Source organism: Lacerta agilis, chromosome 7 (assembly GCF_009819535.1).
Source record: "Lacerta agilis isolate rLacAgi1 chromosome 7, rLacAgi1.pri, whole genome shotgun sequence".
NCBI lineage: Eukaryota > Metazoa > Chordata > Lepidosauria > Squamata > Lacertidae > Lacerta > Lacerta agilis.
This window is the reverse complement of record NC_046318.1, coordinates 10250808-10266432: the sequence shown is the minus strand read 5'-3', so window position 1 is coordinate 10266432 and position 15625 is coordinate 10250808. Positions and strand designations below refer to the sequence as shown.

The window sequence follows — 15625 nt, the reverse complement described above, 5'->3', positions numbered from 1 at the left end:
AGCTGATATATTATTCCCTGCAACTTTACAGGAAGTATCTACTAGTTTAATAACCTATAACTCTGGAAGCAAGATAGGGCTATGCCAAAACAAGGGAATTAGAGGAGAAGAGAGTGAATTGGCCTGCTTAAATCCCCAAGAGCTTATAGTATCCTGGCATTAGAATCCCAGTGAGCGGGGAAGTGAACCAAGAGGTGAATTTCCCCCCCTCTACATGGTATGCACCCCTCCCTATCTATATAGCAACAAATGCCCATGTTCAGATCCTTTGCATGACTCAGTTCCAGACTCAAGTCCTAAACAGAAGCACTCCTATCAGGGGTTTGGAATACAGCGACTGTGAAATTTTGTTACGGGTTCCCACTTGTTTGTTTATACTCCTGCTCCTCACAGCTCCAGCTCTGGACAGCCAGACAGCAACTTCACCCCCCTTTCCCCAACTTAGATCTCCTTTCCTTTCTTGCTGCTTCACAGACTTCTCATGACTGAGGAATGCTATCTCTCCCCAAATGAAAACAGCCTCCCTATTTTACCTGTGCAATTTACTGTTGTGAGGATGCCTCTTCATTGGAGAAAGGGATGCCCTGTGCCGCGATTCACACAGAAGGGCAGTGGGCAGCCTCCACTGGGTAATTCTGCCTCAATGGAAGTGACAGAATGTTCAGAACTTACCCTGTTGAGGTCCTTTTGGAGAAGGCAAGGCAAGAGCAGTTAAGAGTCACAGAGACACAACAGGCAGCCTTCCTTGTGGGTGGATTCTTTGAGCTCACTGTACCCATTTAAGCAATTAAATGTATTATCACAGCACATTTCTCTTACTGCACACCAGCATGAACACTTGGGAATGAATGTTGTATCCACACTACAGATGTTCCGTGCCACTAAAAATATTAAGAACTGAGATCTGACGAGACAACAAGAATTATGCAGATTCCTAGACCAAAAGCAACTTACAACCAAACAATTAGACAATAAACACTGTGATCCAGATTCAAAGTGTTGCTAGATATGCCATATTCCAAACCTTCAGGAATGGCCTCCAGCACAGTACAATAAGCTCTAGTCACTGGGGGGTTACAGAGTTGTGAATATGGAGGCCTTGTCATGTTTGTGCCTTATATAGCCAACATGTTTATGTCTAATTGTTGCATAAAAGGGGTTAAGACCATAAAGTAAGTTGCCCCACCAGGCTTGCCTCACCTTGGGAGGAACTGTTGATTTCTCCCAGTCTACCTGAGAAGCTCAGTGTGTAAAGTGGTCTGAGCTGGTTGCTCCAAGCTCAGACTGCATGGTTCTAACAAGCCTCTCTTTGAGTTCCTATACCAATAATTTAGGAACATTCACCACTGTAACTAAGCCAAGTTTCACTGCTTGTGCAGCCTTTTTCTGAATGTTCTGTGGAAAGCATGAATCTGACCGCTGGAGAGTAAGTAAACCATTTTTAACATACCAAACATAGTCCTTTTTCAATGCCGGGGAAAGAAAACATAGAAGGGGATATTTTAGAGGTCTAACAGCCTATATTTTCATGCTTTACTTTGCTGCATATGTTGTGAATTTAAATCTCTGGTTGGATACTCACACCAAAGAGTACTTGCCCCAAACCTGCATCTTGGCATCCAGGGAATTTTCCTTTATATACATATTTTTTCCTTACCGCCAGCAATGCACTCAGAAGTGCTTATGCACACTGAACAAATCCCAGGTAAACTGGATTCCTAGTTCTATGGCTTAAGAACTAGATGTCAGGGTCAAAATCCTTGGCTAGATCAATTTAGCCATGTAGTTTTAATGCCTTGTGCTTTTAGTACAGTTGTTGCCTGATTTGCTGTGATGACAATTCTTGGCAAGCCTGCATAGGCTTGCATTAGAGTTTTTCAGGTGGTGGCCTATTACTTTAGCTTTAGGCTGTTCTTGGGGTTTTGCTTGTTCCTTATTCTTCCCTGTCACTTCAGAATCCTTCCTCTTTGCTTGCCTAGCCCTTGTTGGAGATTTGAAATGGTTGTCAGGACTACTGCTTGGATTGGTTGCATGTTGGAGTTTCTTGTAATGGCTTGGGAACCCCATGATATGCACACTGTTTTGGGGTTTCCTTCTGGAATGCACTCCAGCCGCTGGCTTTCAGGACAAGTTTGTCAGCGTTCCCCCGAGACTCGAAAAAGTATTAATTAATAGCCAGAAGAATTTTAAATAACATTGGGGGTAGCGTAATATAAGCTTGCAGTGCTTTGAATTGCAGTAACTGTTCAATATTGTTACCAGCGCTGCTTTAAAATTTTGCCACAACTCTAGCTCCATTAGTTTCTCTGAGTCATTTCACATGCTACCTCGATGGCAGGTACAGCAACAATGCGAGAGACAGAAAGGTAAATATAGCAGCTATTAGAAATGAAGAATATGTGAGCTGACTAAACAATCCCATTTGTTTGTTTCTCCACAGACAAAAAGGAAGTGAAGGTGGGGGAATATAATGCTATACTTGATTCACTGGAAATGATTAACAACACCATCAAATTCCACGGTAAGGCAGGAATACTGAAGAGGGAAAGGAATGATACTATAGCTTTCTGTATAATTTTTATGTCACATGGAATGCAGCAAACAGAAATGTTTCACTACCGCCACAGAGTAAAACCGGCTCAATAATGTAGTATTTAGACTGTGCCGCTTCAGACTGCAGGTTAGTATGTGTGGAATATTTTGTAATGATCCCACATTTAAAGGGAAAAGTTCTTTAGTACATCAGGCATAGGCCTCTCCATGAGAGAGAGGCATGCTGGGAGCTTCTTATGTAAAGGAACATTCAAATTTATGGCACCTGTAGGCTGAAGTGGTACAGTCCGGAATATACCACCCCATTCTGTGCAACCAGCAAACCAGCCCTTAGGTACTTTCAGAGAATCCAATCCAATAGACATTGAGTAAATCTATATCTGTGCGTAGCACTTGTGCTTGGGTTCAAATCCTTATCACAAAAGGTGCAATCATAAACTATTACTCTTGCAAAATATGCATTCACCAGACTCAGAGCTCCCCCCCACTCTCATGTCATCGTCCCCCACTGCAGGGGGGGGGGGGCTAGTTTTAATCAGCTGTAAAGGGAAGCATCAAGGAGGCATGATGTTAGGTGTATACCAGGCTTCCTCAACCTCGCCCCTCCAGATGTTTTTGGCCTACAACTCCAATAATCCCTAACTAGCAGGAGCAGTGGTCAGGGATGATGGGAATTGTAGTCTCAAAACATCTGGAGGGCCGAGGTTGAGGAAACCTGGTGTATACTCACAAGCACATTTATATTAAACACTCAGCATTTAAAAGAGTTCGCCTACATTATCTTGCTGGTTATATCGTGGTTATGATGCACAAAGCCCTATACAGCTTGGGTCCAGGCTGTCTGAAGGACCTCCCTGACTTTGAACTCAGCCCCACCACACGACACAGGTATGTTTGGTGAGGTCTGTGGAACTCAATTCCATGGGGGAGGCAGGTCTGGCCTCCTCTGCTTTCCTTCCTTGTGCAGACAGCCCTGGGGGCACTCATTGGCTGTTGGGGCAGGGTTTCCTGAAAGTAGGTGTTTGTGCTCTCCACTCCTTTAAATGGTTCTTTTCCCCGTGGTGGTTTCAGTGGGAGTTACTTGTCTCATTCTAATTATTTATATCTATTGTGTTTGTTTTAGCTGTGTTTGTTTTAATTCATTCTATGAGCTACATTGGGTCCTGGCTGGGAGAAAGGGGGATGTAGACAGAAAAAAAAATACATAGCAATATTTAAAGGGTTGCCCACATGGGTAGGTGTATGTTAATATTTTACCCATCCACCCATGTTTCAGATGGAAAAAATTTAAATCAAAAAAACAGTGGGTTGCCTATGTCACACTTGAGTCCATGGCAGAGACCAGATTTGAACTGGTGCCCTCCTAGTTCACAGGCCAGCATTTTAGCCACTAACACCAGCCTGTGGGACAAGGCTCCTGTGTGGTTCCTGATGGTTGCACAGAAACTAGATTGTGTGCAGCAGCTTCTGCTATAGCAGCACTATGGGAGGAACAGTACTGCCATAACCTCTTTCCTATTTAAATACTAATGGTGCGTCAGGCATTGAAATTTGTCGTTTGAGGGTCCGGTCCTACCATGCAAGAATGGCGTACAGCTTTCGCTGTCATTACATCCATGCTGTCTACGATATTGTTAGACCAGGCACGTCCAACAGGTAGATCATGATCTACCGGTAGATCACTGGATGTCTGCGGTAGATCACTGGTAGATCACTGGCTCCCTCAAAGAAGCTCAACAAGTTTGTCTCCCCTAAGAAAAGCTCAACATTTTGCCCTGAACCCCTAAAAAACTGGGCTTTCCTCCTCCAAAAAATACCTCAACAAAAAAGGGGGGTAGAACACTGCCAGTTTTTAACTCTGTGAGTAGATTGCAGTCTCTTGGGAGTTGCCCCCCCCCCCCCCCGGGGACTAAATAAAGTAATCATTTGAACCATGACTTTTACCGAGTAAGGTTTTTATTTAAAAGCCATGGCAGTTGTCATTCTCTGGAATGATTTGAAAAATGAAATGCATATATGTCCACAAGCAACACAGAATATTTAGGTCATTTATCAGTGGTTGCGAACATGCGTGTATTTCGTATATTCCCATGTTCCGCCTCTGGCATCTTTAGTTGAAGGATTTGAGCTGGTGATACTCCTGATGTCCTGCTGAGCTGTGTCTTTTCTGCAAATAAATAATGTGGAGCAGAGTATGTGTTGCTATACTTCATATTGTTTTGTAAAGCCTGCAGTACATTACTTTGTAGATAAAGGTAACTTCAAGGACCTCAGTAAGAGTTTTTTTCCTTAAGGAAAAGTCTGTAATATAAAAAAAATTGATTTGTAGAAATTGAATGGCAATAGGGTTTGGTTTTGCTGTTATTATTATCGGTTGTGGTTTATTTCTCACAAGGGTATAATGTTGACTCTTTCTTTTCTTGCTGACATTTCAGGGAAAGAGCCACCTAAGGACAGAACAATTATCCAAAAGCAACTTCGCAAGATCTCCTTACCTCTTTACAGTATTCTTTCAGCACTCACAATCCTGGGAATGATCATGGCCAGTGCTTTTTTGTTCTTTAACATCAAAAACCGAAAGCAGAAGTAAGCAGCTACATTTGCCTGTTCCCTTCCCCCTCTCCATTGTCTCTCTTGTGAGTCCTTTTAATTAGGACAGTTGTCATTAAGAGATCACATGGTAGGTATTTACAAAGTTAATTGGAATGATCCATTCAAAGTTACTCACTACTTAAGACTGCAGTATATTGCATTTCCAGGGGAGGCTGTCTAACCGAACTCAGCGGGACTTAATTTCAAGTAAACATGCAGTTGATCGGAGTGGGTGTCTTTTTTTATTTCAGAGGAAGAACTAAGCACATACTTAAATCTCTTCCTACAAAACTGATATATCATAGAAGTGCTTACCTTTGTTTGGATCATGCCCAATTTTTAATTTTTTAAAAAATTCTGCTTAATTGATGTTACTGTACAATATCTTTGTGTTGGAACGTTTTATTAAATCCTTTTATTCTGTTAGATCAAAATTAGTGTTTTCCACTGTGTATTATTAGCATAATCCCCAGTTAATTAAACCACTGTGTAGCATAAGGAGTTGCTTTAGTGAAGGAGATCAAAGACATTTAACCATAATAATGCTCATCTAAACTTATTTATAAAGCAGCACAGAGATTTGCATATTTTTTACAATTCTGCACATAAAGCTGCTTCAGTTATCTTGCCTAAGGTGGTTCATTCTTAGGTTTCACCCAGACAGAGCCATTCAGGTGTGCTGAAATGGTGCACCCAGCACCTGCAAATCACTTAGGGGCTGTCCAGCCCTTGGTGTTTTTCTTTTCTGATTTTATTTTGTGTGTGCATGTGTCTTTCCATCCACCAACATCATTTTCTTTTTCCAATTTTTCCCCGCATGGGGCATACATTTCAATCCCAGTGTATAAACCCAAGTTCCCAGACCATGAATGAAGTCTTCTAAATGAATAATTGAAAACATACACAGTTTTTAGAAACAACTGGTTAATTTTGTTTACATGTGACTGTTTATTTGACATTTGGTGACTATGGGTTACATGTATTCTCATGTTCTTGCTGATATTCAGCTTTAATACAATGTATTTATGTTCATTTTTGTTCTCATTGATCTCCCTTTGGGGGGAAGGTATCTCCCCTGCCCGGATTCTGTTCTTGTCCTCCCAGCTTTCTTGTCCCAGACAGCTATGAAATGAACTACATAGAATGTTACAGGACTGGATTTCATAGTGGTGGTCATTGTTGCCACATCTGGAAGACACCTCTGTTTGGATCATCCTACACTGTGTAGGACCCTGGTAGAGACACATGCCCGACTGGCATGTTCTCTCCCTCCTGGTCGATCGTTCGGGAGCTTCAAAAGCTTTCTTCAGCCCCGAACATCACAGGCATTAGCACGCTTAGGATCCTGCAGAGTATTGGCAGTTCGCATAACAGACTCAATAGCTCAGCAAGTTGACTAAACTACGTTTATTTACATATAATACACTCGGAGCATTCTGACTTAGCTCCTCCTCTTTCTCATCAGACAGCAAAGAGAAAAAGAACAAAGGACAAAAGACCCAATTCACGGAACACAGTAACACAACATCCTGTCTCCGTCACTTCCCACTCTGTGGAATGAAAACATACACCGCCATGTGATAAACAACAATCTCATGACTGTAAACACGGAGCAAGAATCCTAACATCCTCCCCTGATTCATGAACCATGTTGTAGTCATTAGTGTAACTGCAACAAACATACAGATGTCATACACACAGTATACCCCTGTATCACCCATTCCACCCTTGGAACTACCTGCAACTGGATTGGCCTTGGGCCTTACCATCTTTCACTTCTGACTAGTCTTGGCGTCATAGCTTTCCTGACTATCAAGAAGTTTCACACCTGGCTAGTGGCTCGACACAGGTCTTGAAACCCGAAGTCTTGGGTTGCTTTCTCATGACTGTCTTCCGGTCTTCTCTCCACAGGTTGATAAAGATGTCCAGTCCCTACATGAACAACCTCATCATTCTTGGAGGGATGCTCTCCTATGCCTCAATATTCCTTTTTGGCCTTGATGGATCTTTTGTCTCCGAAAAGACGTTTGAGACACTTTGTACCGTAAGTCACTCTGAAACGTTTTAACAGAGATGCTGTTGTTCATGCTTCGCACCCCACAAGGCATCCCACATACTATCGTCTGGTTTTGGTACTGTTACCTGCACAAAATAGGCTTTCCGTCTTGTGGGAGAAACAGGATTCTTTTTGAGTCAGTCAGCCACAATACTGAGAAATATGGAGCACTTGCATGAGTTTCAGTGAATGTTTAAACTCACAGTTTTGAAGTTTAGGTGTGGTATTTAGGGAGGGAAGGATTCTGTGTCAAGAAGATGGTGATCAGGTGTTTTCTCCAAGAAACTTTTTCTGTGCAGCAGTGATCTAAGTAATCTCACATTCTGTTCAAACGTTCTCATATCGAGGAAGGGAAGTTGGGTTAAACATTTGATTGAGCAGAAAGCTGATGTGACCCTGACAAGCTTGGCTTCAGACTTTCATTTTCTGACCCCTTTCAACCTTTCCGGATGCGTGCGAATATAATGGGACCAGAGGTATAAGAAGTGCAGGGTATGTCTTTATCTCCATGTCCTCTCACTGGCTTGATAGGGTAGATCAATGTGTTTTGGTGAAAAACTGGAGTATGACTCCATTGTGTGACTAAAGTATGTTGTTGGGTAAATCTGTCTTATAAGATAAACCACCATTAAGACCAAATATAATTGCTGCATTTTGAAATTTGAATACTTTACAGTAATCAGTGTCTAATTAAGGACAACTGGTCAATTCAATATTACTAATACATTGTGCATCAACCTACAGTAGAAAGAAGAATGGCTGACAGATTGAAATTTCAGCCACAATGCCTGCATTAAGACCAACTTGAAAGCAGTGACTAGCTTTTTAAGTTTCAAATAACTCATTTTCAGAGTCTTAAGAAGTAATGGCTCCTCTCCTTTTTTATGAATCTAAAAGCCAGTCTCTAGCATAATCAGAACTCATGGGTCCCTTGTAAGACAGACAACAGAAGTAAAGAAAAATGTGATTTTAGCAAAGTTGAGGGGTGGAGAATTGCTAAATATAGAAGTTGAGCCATTTCACACCTAGCAGTTGGGGGGCATAGTTTCTTCTCACACCCAAAATAATGTCTTGAAACTTTGCACTTTGTCTAAGTAAATGAGAGTCCTTTTATGGTGGGGGTGACATTGCCTGAGGATGTTTCCTAAGTTACTTATGGGGGGGAGAGGGAATCCTGGAAGATATTAGTATATCATAGACCCATAACATAATCTAGGGACGTGTGTGATCAGAAACAAAGTGGAGGAGGGAAAATGAAGGGCATCATTTAAAAGCATGGGAAATATGAGAAGACTGTCTAAACTGACAGAATATTCAGTCCATGGCTCCTCTGTTAGTATATATTAGCAAACTATGTTTGATTTTAATGCGTACATATGCCGTAAGTATCTTTTGATAAAATCCTTCAACCAATTCGGTGGGGGGGAAATCCATTAAGTGCAAAGTTAAAAAGTTGGCACAGTTTAAAGTGACCTATGAAATGCTAGCATCCAAATGCCAAACAGAGCAATTAAAGTCCTCAATGACCACAACCCCTATGCTCAGTGTGGCATGAAATTCCAATAGGAACTGAGGACTCCACATATTTGAAAGAGGACACCTTACCTAACAATCAGGAGAATGTGGAAATATTAAGTATACTTTATATTTGTGGGTAGGAGAGAGGAAATTAGATATCGTATATCTTACAATATAATTTGTGGGCCTTAAATATAACACACTGGGAATTAATGGTTTTTATAATTTCTAGTTGTGTGCATAGTTAAAATAGTAGCTCCTGAATGCCAATTTGCATTCTCTTGCTTTTGGGTAATGGTCATTAGATTTTCTTAATTTTAATCTTAGTTCTGCACTTGAAGAAGGAGTTGTTGTTTTTTTGAGGGGGGAGAGGGTTGCTGTTGGTTATACATGAATGACACTTGATATACTGCCTTTGCAAAGCAATGTCTATTGAGTATTTGGTCACATTATGACTTTCTCAGCTGAAAATGCCCTGCGTAGCTAGGATTATATTGGCAATGGTTATAACAAGACAACTTGGTTCTTTGTACAGCTCTTCTGCTGTTTGAACAGCACAATACAAACATTTAACATTCTGCAGAAGACGTAGCCCAACCACTAAAATCTTATTTGGCTTTTGAGCATATATTTGCAGTTATAAGTACTAGAAGCTTGTTCTTTTCTTTTCTCTTTTGAGATGAAACTTGAGATCCCCAGGAAGCTCAATTCTGTGCTCTTTCTGCAGCTCCAGAAAACAGCAGTATGACAACAATGCTTATTTGTTTGTCTTTGTCCTCCACTGTATCATGCTTAGCCTCACATCCTTCATAAATAAGCATTCAGTGGTTATTGTTAATGTATTCTGTCTTGGATTATAAACTTTAAGGCTGCTATTGAGTAATCAGTTTAAGTATGTACATTACAGCAGGCATGCATAAAGGAGAAGAGCCTGCTAATCTTGTATGGTCATCCATTGAATTCCCAATAAAACTCTTTTTGCTTCCTTGCCATCACTGGTGGCCTGCCTTTGATAATAATAATAATAATAATAATAATAATAATAATAATAATAATAATAATAATAATAATAATAATTATTTATACCCCACCCATCTGGCCGGGTCTCCCCAGCCACTCTGGGCGGCCTCCAACAAATACCAAAATACAATACAAAGTCACAAATTAAAACTTCCCTAAACAGGGCTGCCTTCAGGTATTTTCTAATGACAGGTAGTTGTTTATTTCTCTGACCCCTGATGGGAGGGCGTTCCACAGGGCGGGCGCCACTACCGAGAAGGCCCTCTGTCTGGTTCCCTGTAGCTTTGCTTCTCGCGCGTGCGGGAACCGCCAGAAGGCCCTTGGTGCTGGATCTCAGTGTCCGGGCTGAATGATGGGGGTGGAGACGCTCCTTCAGGTATACAGGACTGAGGCCGTTTAGGCTTTAAAGGTCAACACCAACATTTGAATTGTGCTCGGAAACGTACTGGGAGCCAATGCAGATCTCTCAGGACCGGTGTTATGTGGTCCCGGCGGCCACTCCCAGTCACCAGTCTAGCTGCCGCATTCTGGATTAATTGCAGGTTTCGGGTCACCTTCAAAGGTAGCCCACGTAGAGCGCATTGCAGTAGTCCAAGCGGGAGATAACCAGAGCATGCACTACTCTGGCAAGACCGTCTGCGGGCAGGTAGGGTCTCAGCCTTTGAGTTGGTGGCTCACACATTGTGTAAGCTTCCTTTGCACCAGTCAGACACAGCTCATTGGGGGTGGAGGGAACGAAGTAGCTTTGTGAATTAAACAGGATTTACTGTTGCAACAAGAACCAGAGATGGAATTATAGTTACACCCATCTTTTGTGTGTGTCTTCTGCCCTGCTGCTACTTCCCCTCAACTCAGGATGATATATTGGAAATTATAACATGTTTCCTTCTAAGCAACCCCAATGCTATCATGTGAAGATCAGTGTTTTAATCTGTCTTAAGGGTCTGATATAATTCAAGGAGAAAAGACAGATGTTCATTCAACCTGGCATGGCAATGACCAATCTACAGCATCTATCCTCGTGATGAAGAGAACTTTCTCTTCTAGTTGAGAAAGTAGCTGCCGCCATGGAGCCACCAATGTGCTGCATATGTGCCATTTGAGGTGCTCAACATGTGCTGCACACATGCCAGTTGATAAGGAGACAAATGGCAAGATATAAAACCAAATGTTCATGGCTTACTTAATCCTGTTGGATTTAGGAATGGTCTTGAGCACGTTTCTGAGCACAATTCAAAGTGTTGGTGCTGACCTTTAAAGCCCTAAACGGCCTCACCCCGGTATACCTGAAGGAGCGTCTCCACCCCCATCAATCACTGAGGTCCAGCTCTGAGGGTCTTCTGGTGGTTCCCTCACTGCGAGAAGTGAGGTTACAGGGAACCAGGCAGAGGGCCTTCTCGGTAGTGGCACCACCCTATGGAACTCCCTTCCATCAGATGTCAAGGAAATATGCAACTATCTGACTTTAGAGATATCTGAAGGCCAGCCCTGTTTAGAGAAGTTTTATTCTGTTTTTAATGTTCTGTTGAAAGCTGCCCAAAGTGGCTGGGGCAACTCAGCCAGATGGTCAGGGTAGAAATAATTTATCATCATCATCATCATCATCATTATGTGTACACAGTTTGACATTTTTCTGTGTCATTGCAAATGCTTACATCCTCACTATCACCAACTCACCAGTTTGTAATGCAATTTACTCTTAGGCCGTGTGTCAAAAAATGGCAGATTCTGGAAGGAATGACAAGGCTGATTCAACAAGCAAATGTCCCAAATCCAGTATCTCAACACGCTACTGTAATTGAGCCTTTAACTGGATACAGGGTTATAGCTTCAGATTTCTAAATATGGTACTGTTTTCAGAATCATCTGATTGAACTGAAGTGCCAAATAACAGAGCACCCAGTCAAACTCTAGTGCATCCAGTTAGTCATTCTTAACCAGTTGTCCCATATGGGGATGTGTGCATATCTCCTTTGAGGTTCACTCAATTTTTTTTTTCTTCCAATGATACTGTGATCATAACTTAGTATTATTATTAATAAGGAGCTCTGGTACGTGAGATGAAATTGATCTATTGAGGCTGCAGTCTACATGCGCTTACTTGGGAGTAAACCCCACTGAACATAGTAGGTGTCTTACTTTTGCAGGGAAACACATAGGGGATGGTTTGGCTGTTTGTAAGGTTAAATATTGTTTCTGCCACATGACTTCCTGGCTTCTTTTCTTTTTCCCAACCCTCTTTAGGCACCGACTGTGATGTTTGGAATTCACTTCCAGACACTTTACAATTATTTCAAGCATCAAACAGTGTTTTATAGCCCCAATCCTTAATTTTAATACAGTATTGCATTTTGTAATTACAATAGCATAGGCCAAATACAAGGAGGAAAGAAATGTTGGGACTGTAAACGCCTAAGTAAATCATGTAGAAATAAATATTTCAGCCAGATTTAAAATACGTGGGTGCATAATGTTGGCTTTGGTGAAGACACCCCTTTCTCATGATTGAAGAGTTTGTTTTTATTAACCTAGTTAAGATTTGTTTATGTCTGACTCTTACTGTTTAATTCTAATAGTTGTCTGATGCCTAGTTTTCTGCTTGGAACAATAGAGTTGCCTGTGATGATCTGCCTGGTGAAAAGCAGAATACAAAAACTGCAGCATAAATGCTAATGATGCAGAGGTTGTTTTTTTTATTTAACTACATCATCAACATTGCCAGCTGAACACTATGTCCCACATTCAAAATCTCTAGGACAAAAAAGGATACAGTTTTTCATTGCTTTAGATTTCCGTCCTTCCTTTTTCTTCTCCTTGTCTGGAGTGTGCACTCTCCTCTCTCTCTCTCTCTCTCTCTATATATATATATATATACATACCAATAACAAACTTAGTTGGTCTCTAAGGTGCTACTGGAAGGATTTTTTTTATTTCTTATTTTGTTCTCTCTCTCATATAATTCTTCTTTACCACCATTTCATTTTATCTCTGTAAAGGCCTGCCATTTACAAATCTCTCTGAAATCAGTAGAAATTAAGGGAGCACTCCTATGTACCAAAAAGCTGTTGCGAAGTAAGCCGGGTGTAAGTTACTGTAAGCCAGCGCACAGTTACACCAGATCCAAACCCCGTTCAGCAGTGGGGCTGCTCCTCCTGGTCTGCCTAAGCCTGGAAGAGGGAAAATAAGTATTTAAAAATAATGTTAGGTTGTCAGGTCACGTGACATAGTTGAAGGGGTGCCTAATCTCTGCTCTCGTCCTGCCCCACCACATCCCTGGAATGCTTCCTTCTGGGGAGTTACGGCAGCCTCAGCTGAGCTAGGATGAACAAACGCTGGCTTAACTTTGGCTGAGCTGAGCTTGGGTTAGATACTTAACACCGGTTGAGTTGGAGTTGCAGGTTGCTCACCCTGGTGGATCTTGCCATAATACTTCTCCTAAGGGTTTATACTTCTGCTGTTTTCATTTTAGTAGAACGTAGGAATGCCCTAACCTCCTTCACTGGATTGCAAACCAACTCCTACTTTAAAAAATACATTTATTTATTACATTTTTATGCTCCTTGCCATGAATCTCAAAACGTATCCATTATTTCCTCTACGAGTTTGCAACTCTCATTACACTTGGTCCATAGGTGTTTTTTTTCTGCAGTCGTGAAAGTTTTTAACCTTGTTTGAAAGGAGAGCTGCCGTTTTTCCTATTTGGGGACTGTGGGCTTGGTGCTTAAAACCCTAAACCTGATATAAAGGAGTTATTCTTTTTTCCCCTTAGTCTAACCCAAATGTATAAAGTTTTGTTAATAAAGTCAGATATGGGGATGGGGAAAACTGAATTTTTTTTATTCGTTTGTTTCAGGTTCGGACATGGATACTGACGGTGGGCTACACAACTGCGTTTGGTGCAATGTTTGCAAAAACATGGAGAGTCCATGCAATATTCAAAAATGTAAAAATGAAGAAAAAGGTGAGTCTTTTATTTAAAAAATCATCTTTTCCTTCTCTCCTCTAGCCTTTTGGCTGATGATAGAAACACTGTATTGAAAACCTAGTAGGTGCATGCAGGATGTTTACATATTAAGAATTTCTATCATCTCAGACTGATAGCAAGACTGATAGCAAGATTCCGAGACCATACAGATCAAATATTTAATAGAGAGTGGAATATTTACAGAGAATATCTAAAAGAACATTGTAAAAACCTAAATTCTTTGGCAGGCCTGGATTGACCTCTGCATGAAATAAGAGAATTTTACAAAATCAACACAACTGAACAACCTAGGAGAGATAAAGCTAAGTGTGCAGCTAAAAAATGTAACTTGGGAATCACAATGGGGGATTGGGAGTCATGTTGGAATTCGTTATGTGTGAAATCAATAATAATAATAATAATAATAATAATAATAATAATAATAATAATAATAATAATAATAATTTATTACTTATACCCTGCCCATCTGGCTGGGTTTCCCCAGCCACTCTGGGTGGCTTCCAACAAGAGATTAAAAATCTTTTGTTTATTGTATTGTTTGTGCTTTGTTCTGTATTTGTTTTGTTTTGTTTTGTTTTTAAAACCAATAAAGCATTAAAAAAAAATTTCTATCTGTGTTGCCTATTTTCTTACTGGCAACTGTGCTATGGAGGTTCATAGATTAGAAACTGTCCTGTTGAGTGGCACTTAGCTCAGGGTAATAAGTATGATTTGGGGATGTTTTGTAATGATGCTTTGATACTGTTCATCCACCTAGGTCCTAGTGGCATATTGTATGAACATTCATTGTTCTGCTACAGGTGCCCAGTCCAATGATGCTCCATGAGATTGGGATCAACTTGATATTATCAATATTATTGGTTGAATTCTGATATTTTATCCATATGTGTTCCGCCTTCGGGTTGATATCAATAGTTCAGTTCTTAGATGGAGAAGCCAGTTGTGTAGTGCAGAGGTAGTTGGTTTGGATGTGATGTGCAATTGCGATAGATTCTGAATTTTAAATAACTTGTTCTGCAAGCATGGGTATAATATATGACTGCTGCTGTGCAGTTTGATCCTGGGCATGTTGCCATTGTCCTCATTTTATGTAATCTAGCTGTCAGTCTACTCTGGGGCAAATCCTGATCTATGGATTGCCAACAGCCTTTGTCTCCTTTCATTTCACTTGTTGGCACTGCTTTTGTTGTCATGCGTAGCACTGAGAAGATTTGGCCCTTAGCCAAAAAAGGAGGCTGTCAGTGTCCTTGCCAGGTCACAGGTTGATAAATTCCATCTCTGGTGGGTACTGGTGATGCAATTCGTTGAATTGCTGGAAGCAGCCAAAATTGTGGAAATTTTAGAGAAGCGAGCAAGCAGCATTTCTTGGCCTTCATGTAACATTCACCATATGCACATGGTTCACATATGTCCAGGATTAAGTGTATATTGTGATTACATAGGATGTCCTACCATAACAGAGGCATTTTCTGTTTGTTAACAATATCGGTAAATTTATTTCTTGTACATTCACATTGCGCTGAGATCCTACATATCTAAAGGCTTTATCAGTCCCAAGATCTACCAGGTGTAAAATTAAGAGTGGACTGCTTGTAAATTTGAATGCCTGAGATGTTACAAAAAGCTCAAGAAGCACAGCAAGGAGAAAGTTTCTTGCTGTTGCATCCTGACATACATAGATTTGCTGGTTCAGACACAACAAGGCAGACGTTCACTCCAGTTAGATCTTTTTGTGCAGTTCCCTGACTTTCTCAAGCAGGAACACGTTTTGGAGTTCATGTGTGTAGATCAGGGGTTGTCTAGTGGGCATTTCAGAATTCTAGGTGGTGGTGGTGGGGTCTACGGCACAAGCTGAATCCTCCTTCAATCGAGCACTCCTTACCATCAAGAAAGATGTATAA

The 15625-nt window shown here is 41.0% G+C and overlaps 1 protein-coding gene across 3 annotated transcripts in view; it reads left to right on the top strand.

Moving 5' to 3' along the window:
- Positions 1 to 15625, top strand: part of GABBR2 (gamma-aminobutyric acid type B receptor subunit 2) — a 261082-nt gene that overhangs the window by 166103 nt on the left and 79354 nt on the right. For all 3 annotated transcript variants that reach the window (XR_004427003.1, XM_033154359.1, XM_033154360.1), the window contains exons 9-12: positions 2441 to 2521; positions 4989 to 5139; positions 7057 to 7189; positions 13593 to 13700. Coding sequence is in view for 2 of the 3 variants with exons in the window: in XM_033154359.1 (XP_033010250.1) it covers positions 2441 to 2521; positions 4989 to 5139; positions 7057 to 7189; positions 13593 to 13700 (473 nt within the window). In the remaining variant the exon portion in view is untranslated. The remainder of the gene's footprint in view (positions 1 to 2440; positions 2522 to 4988; positions 5140 to 7056; positions 7190 to 13592; positions 13701 to 15625) is intronic.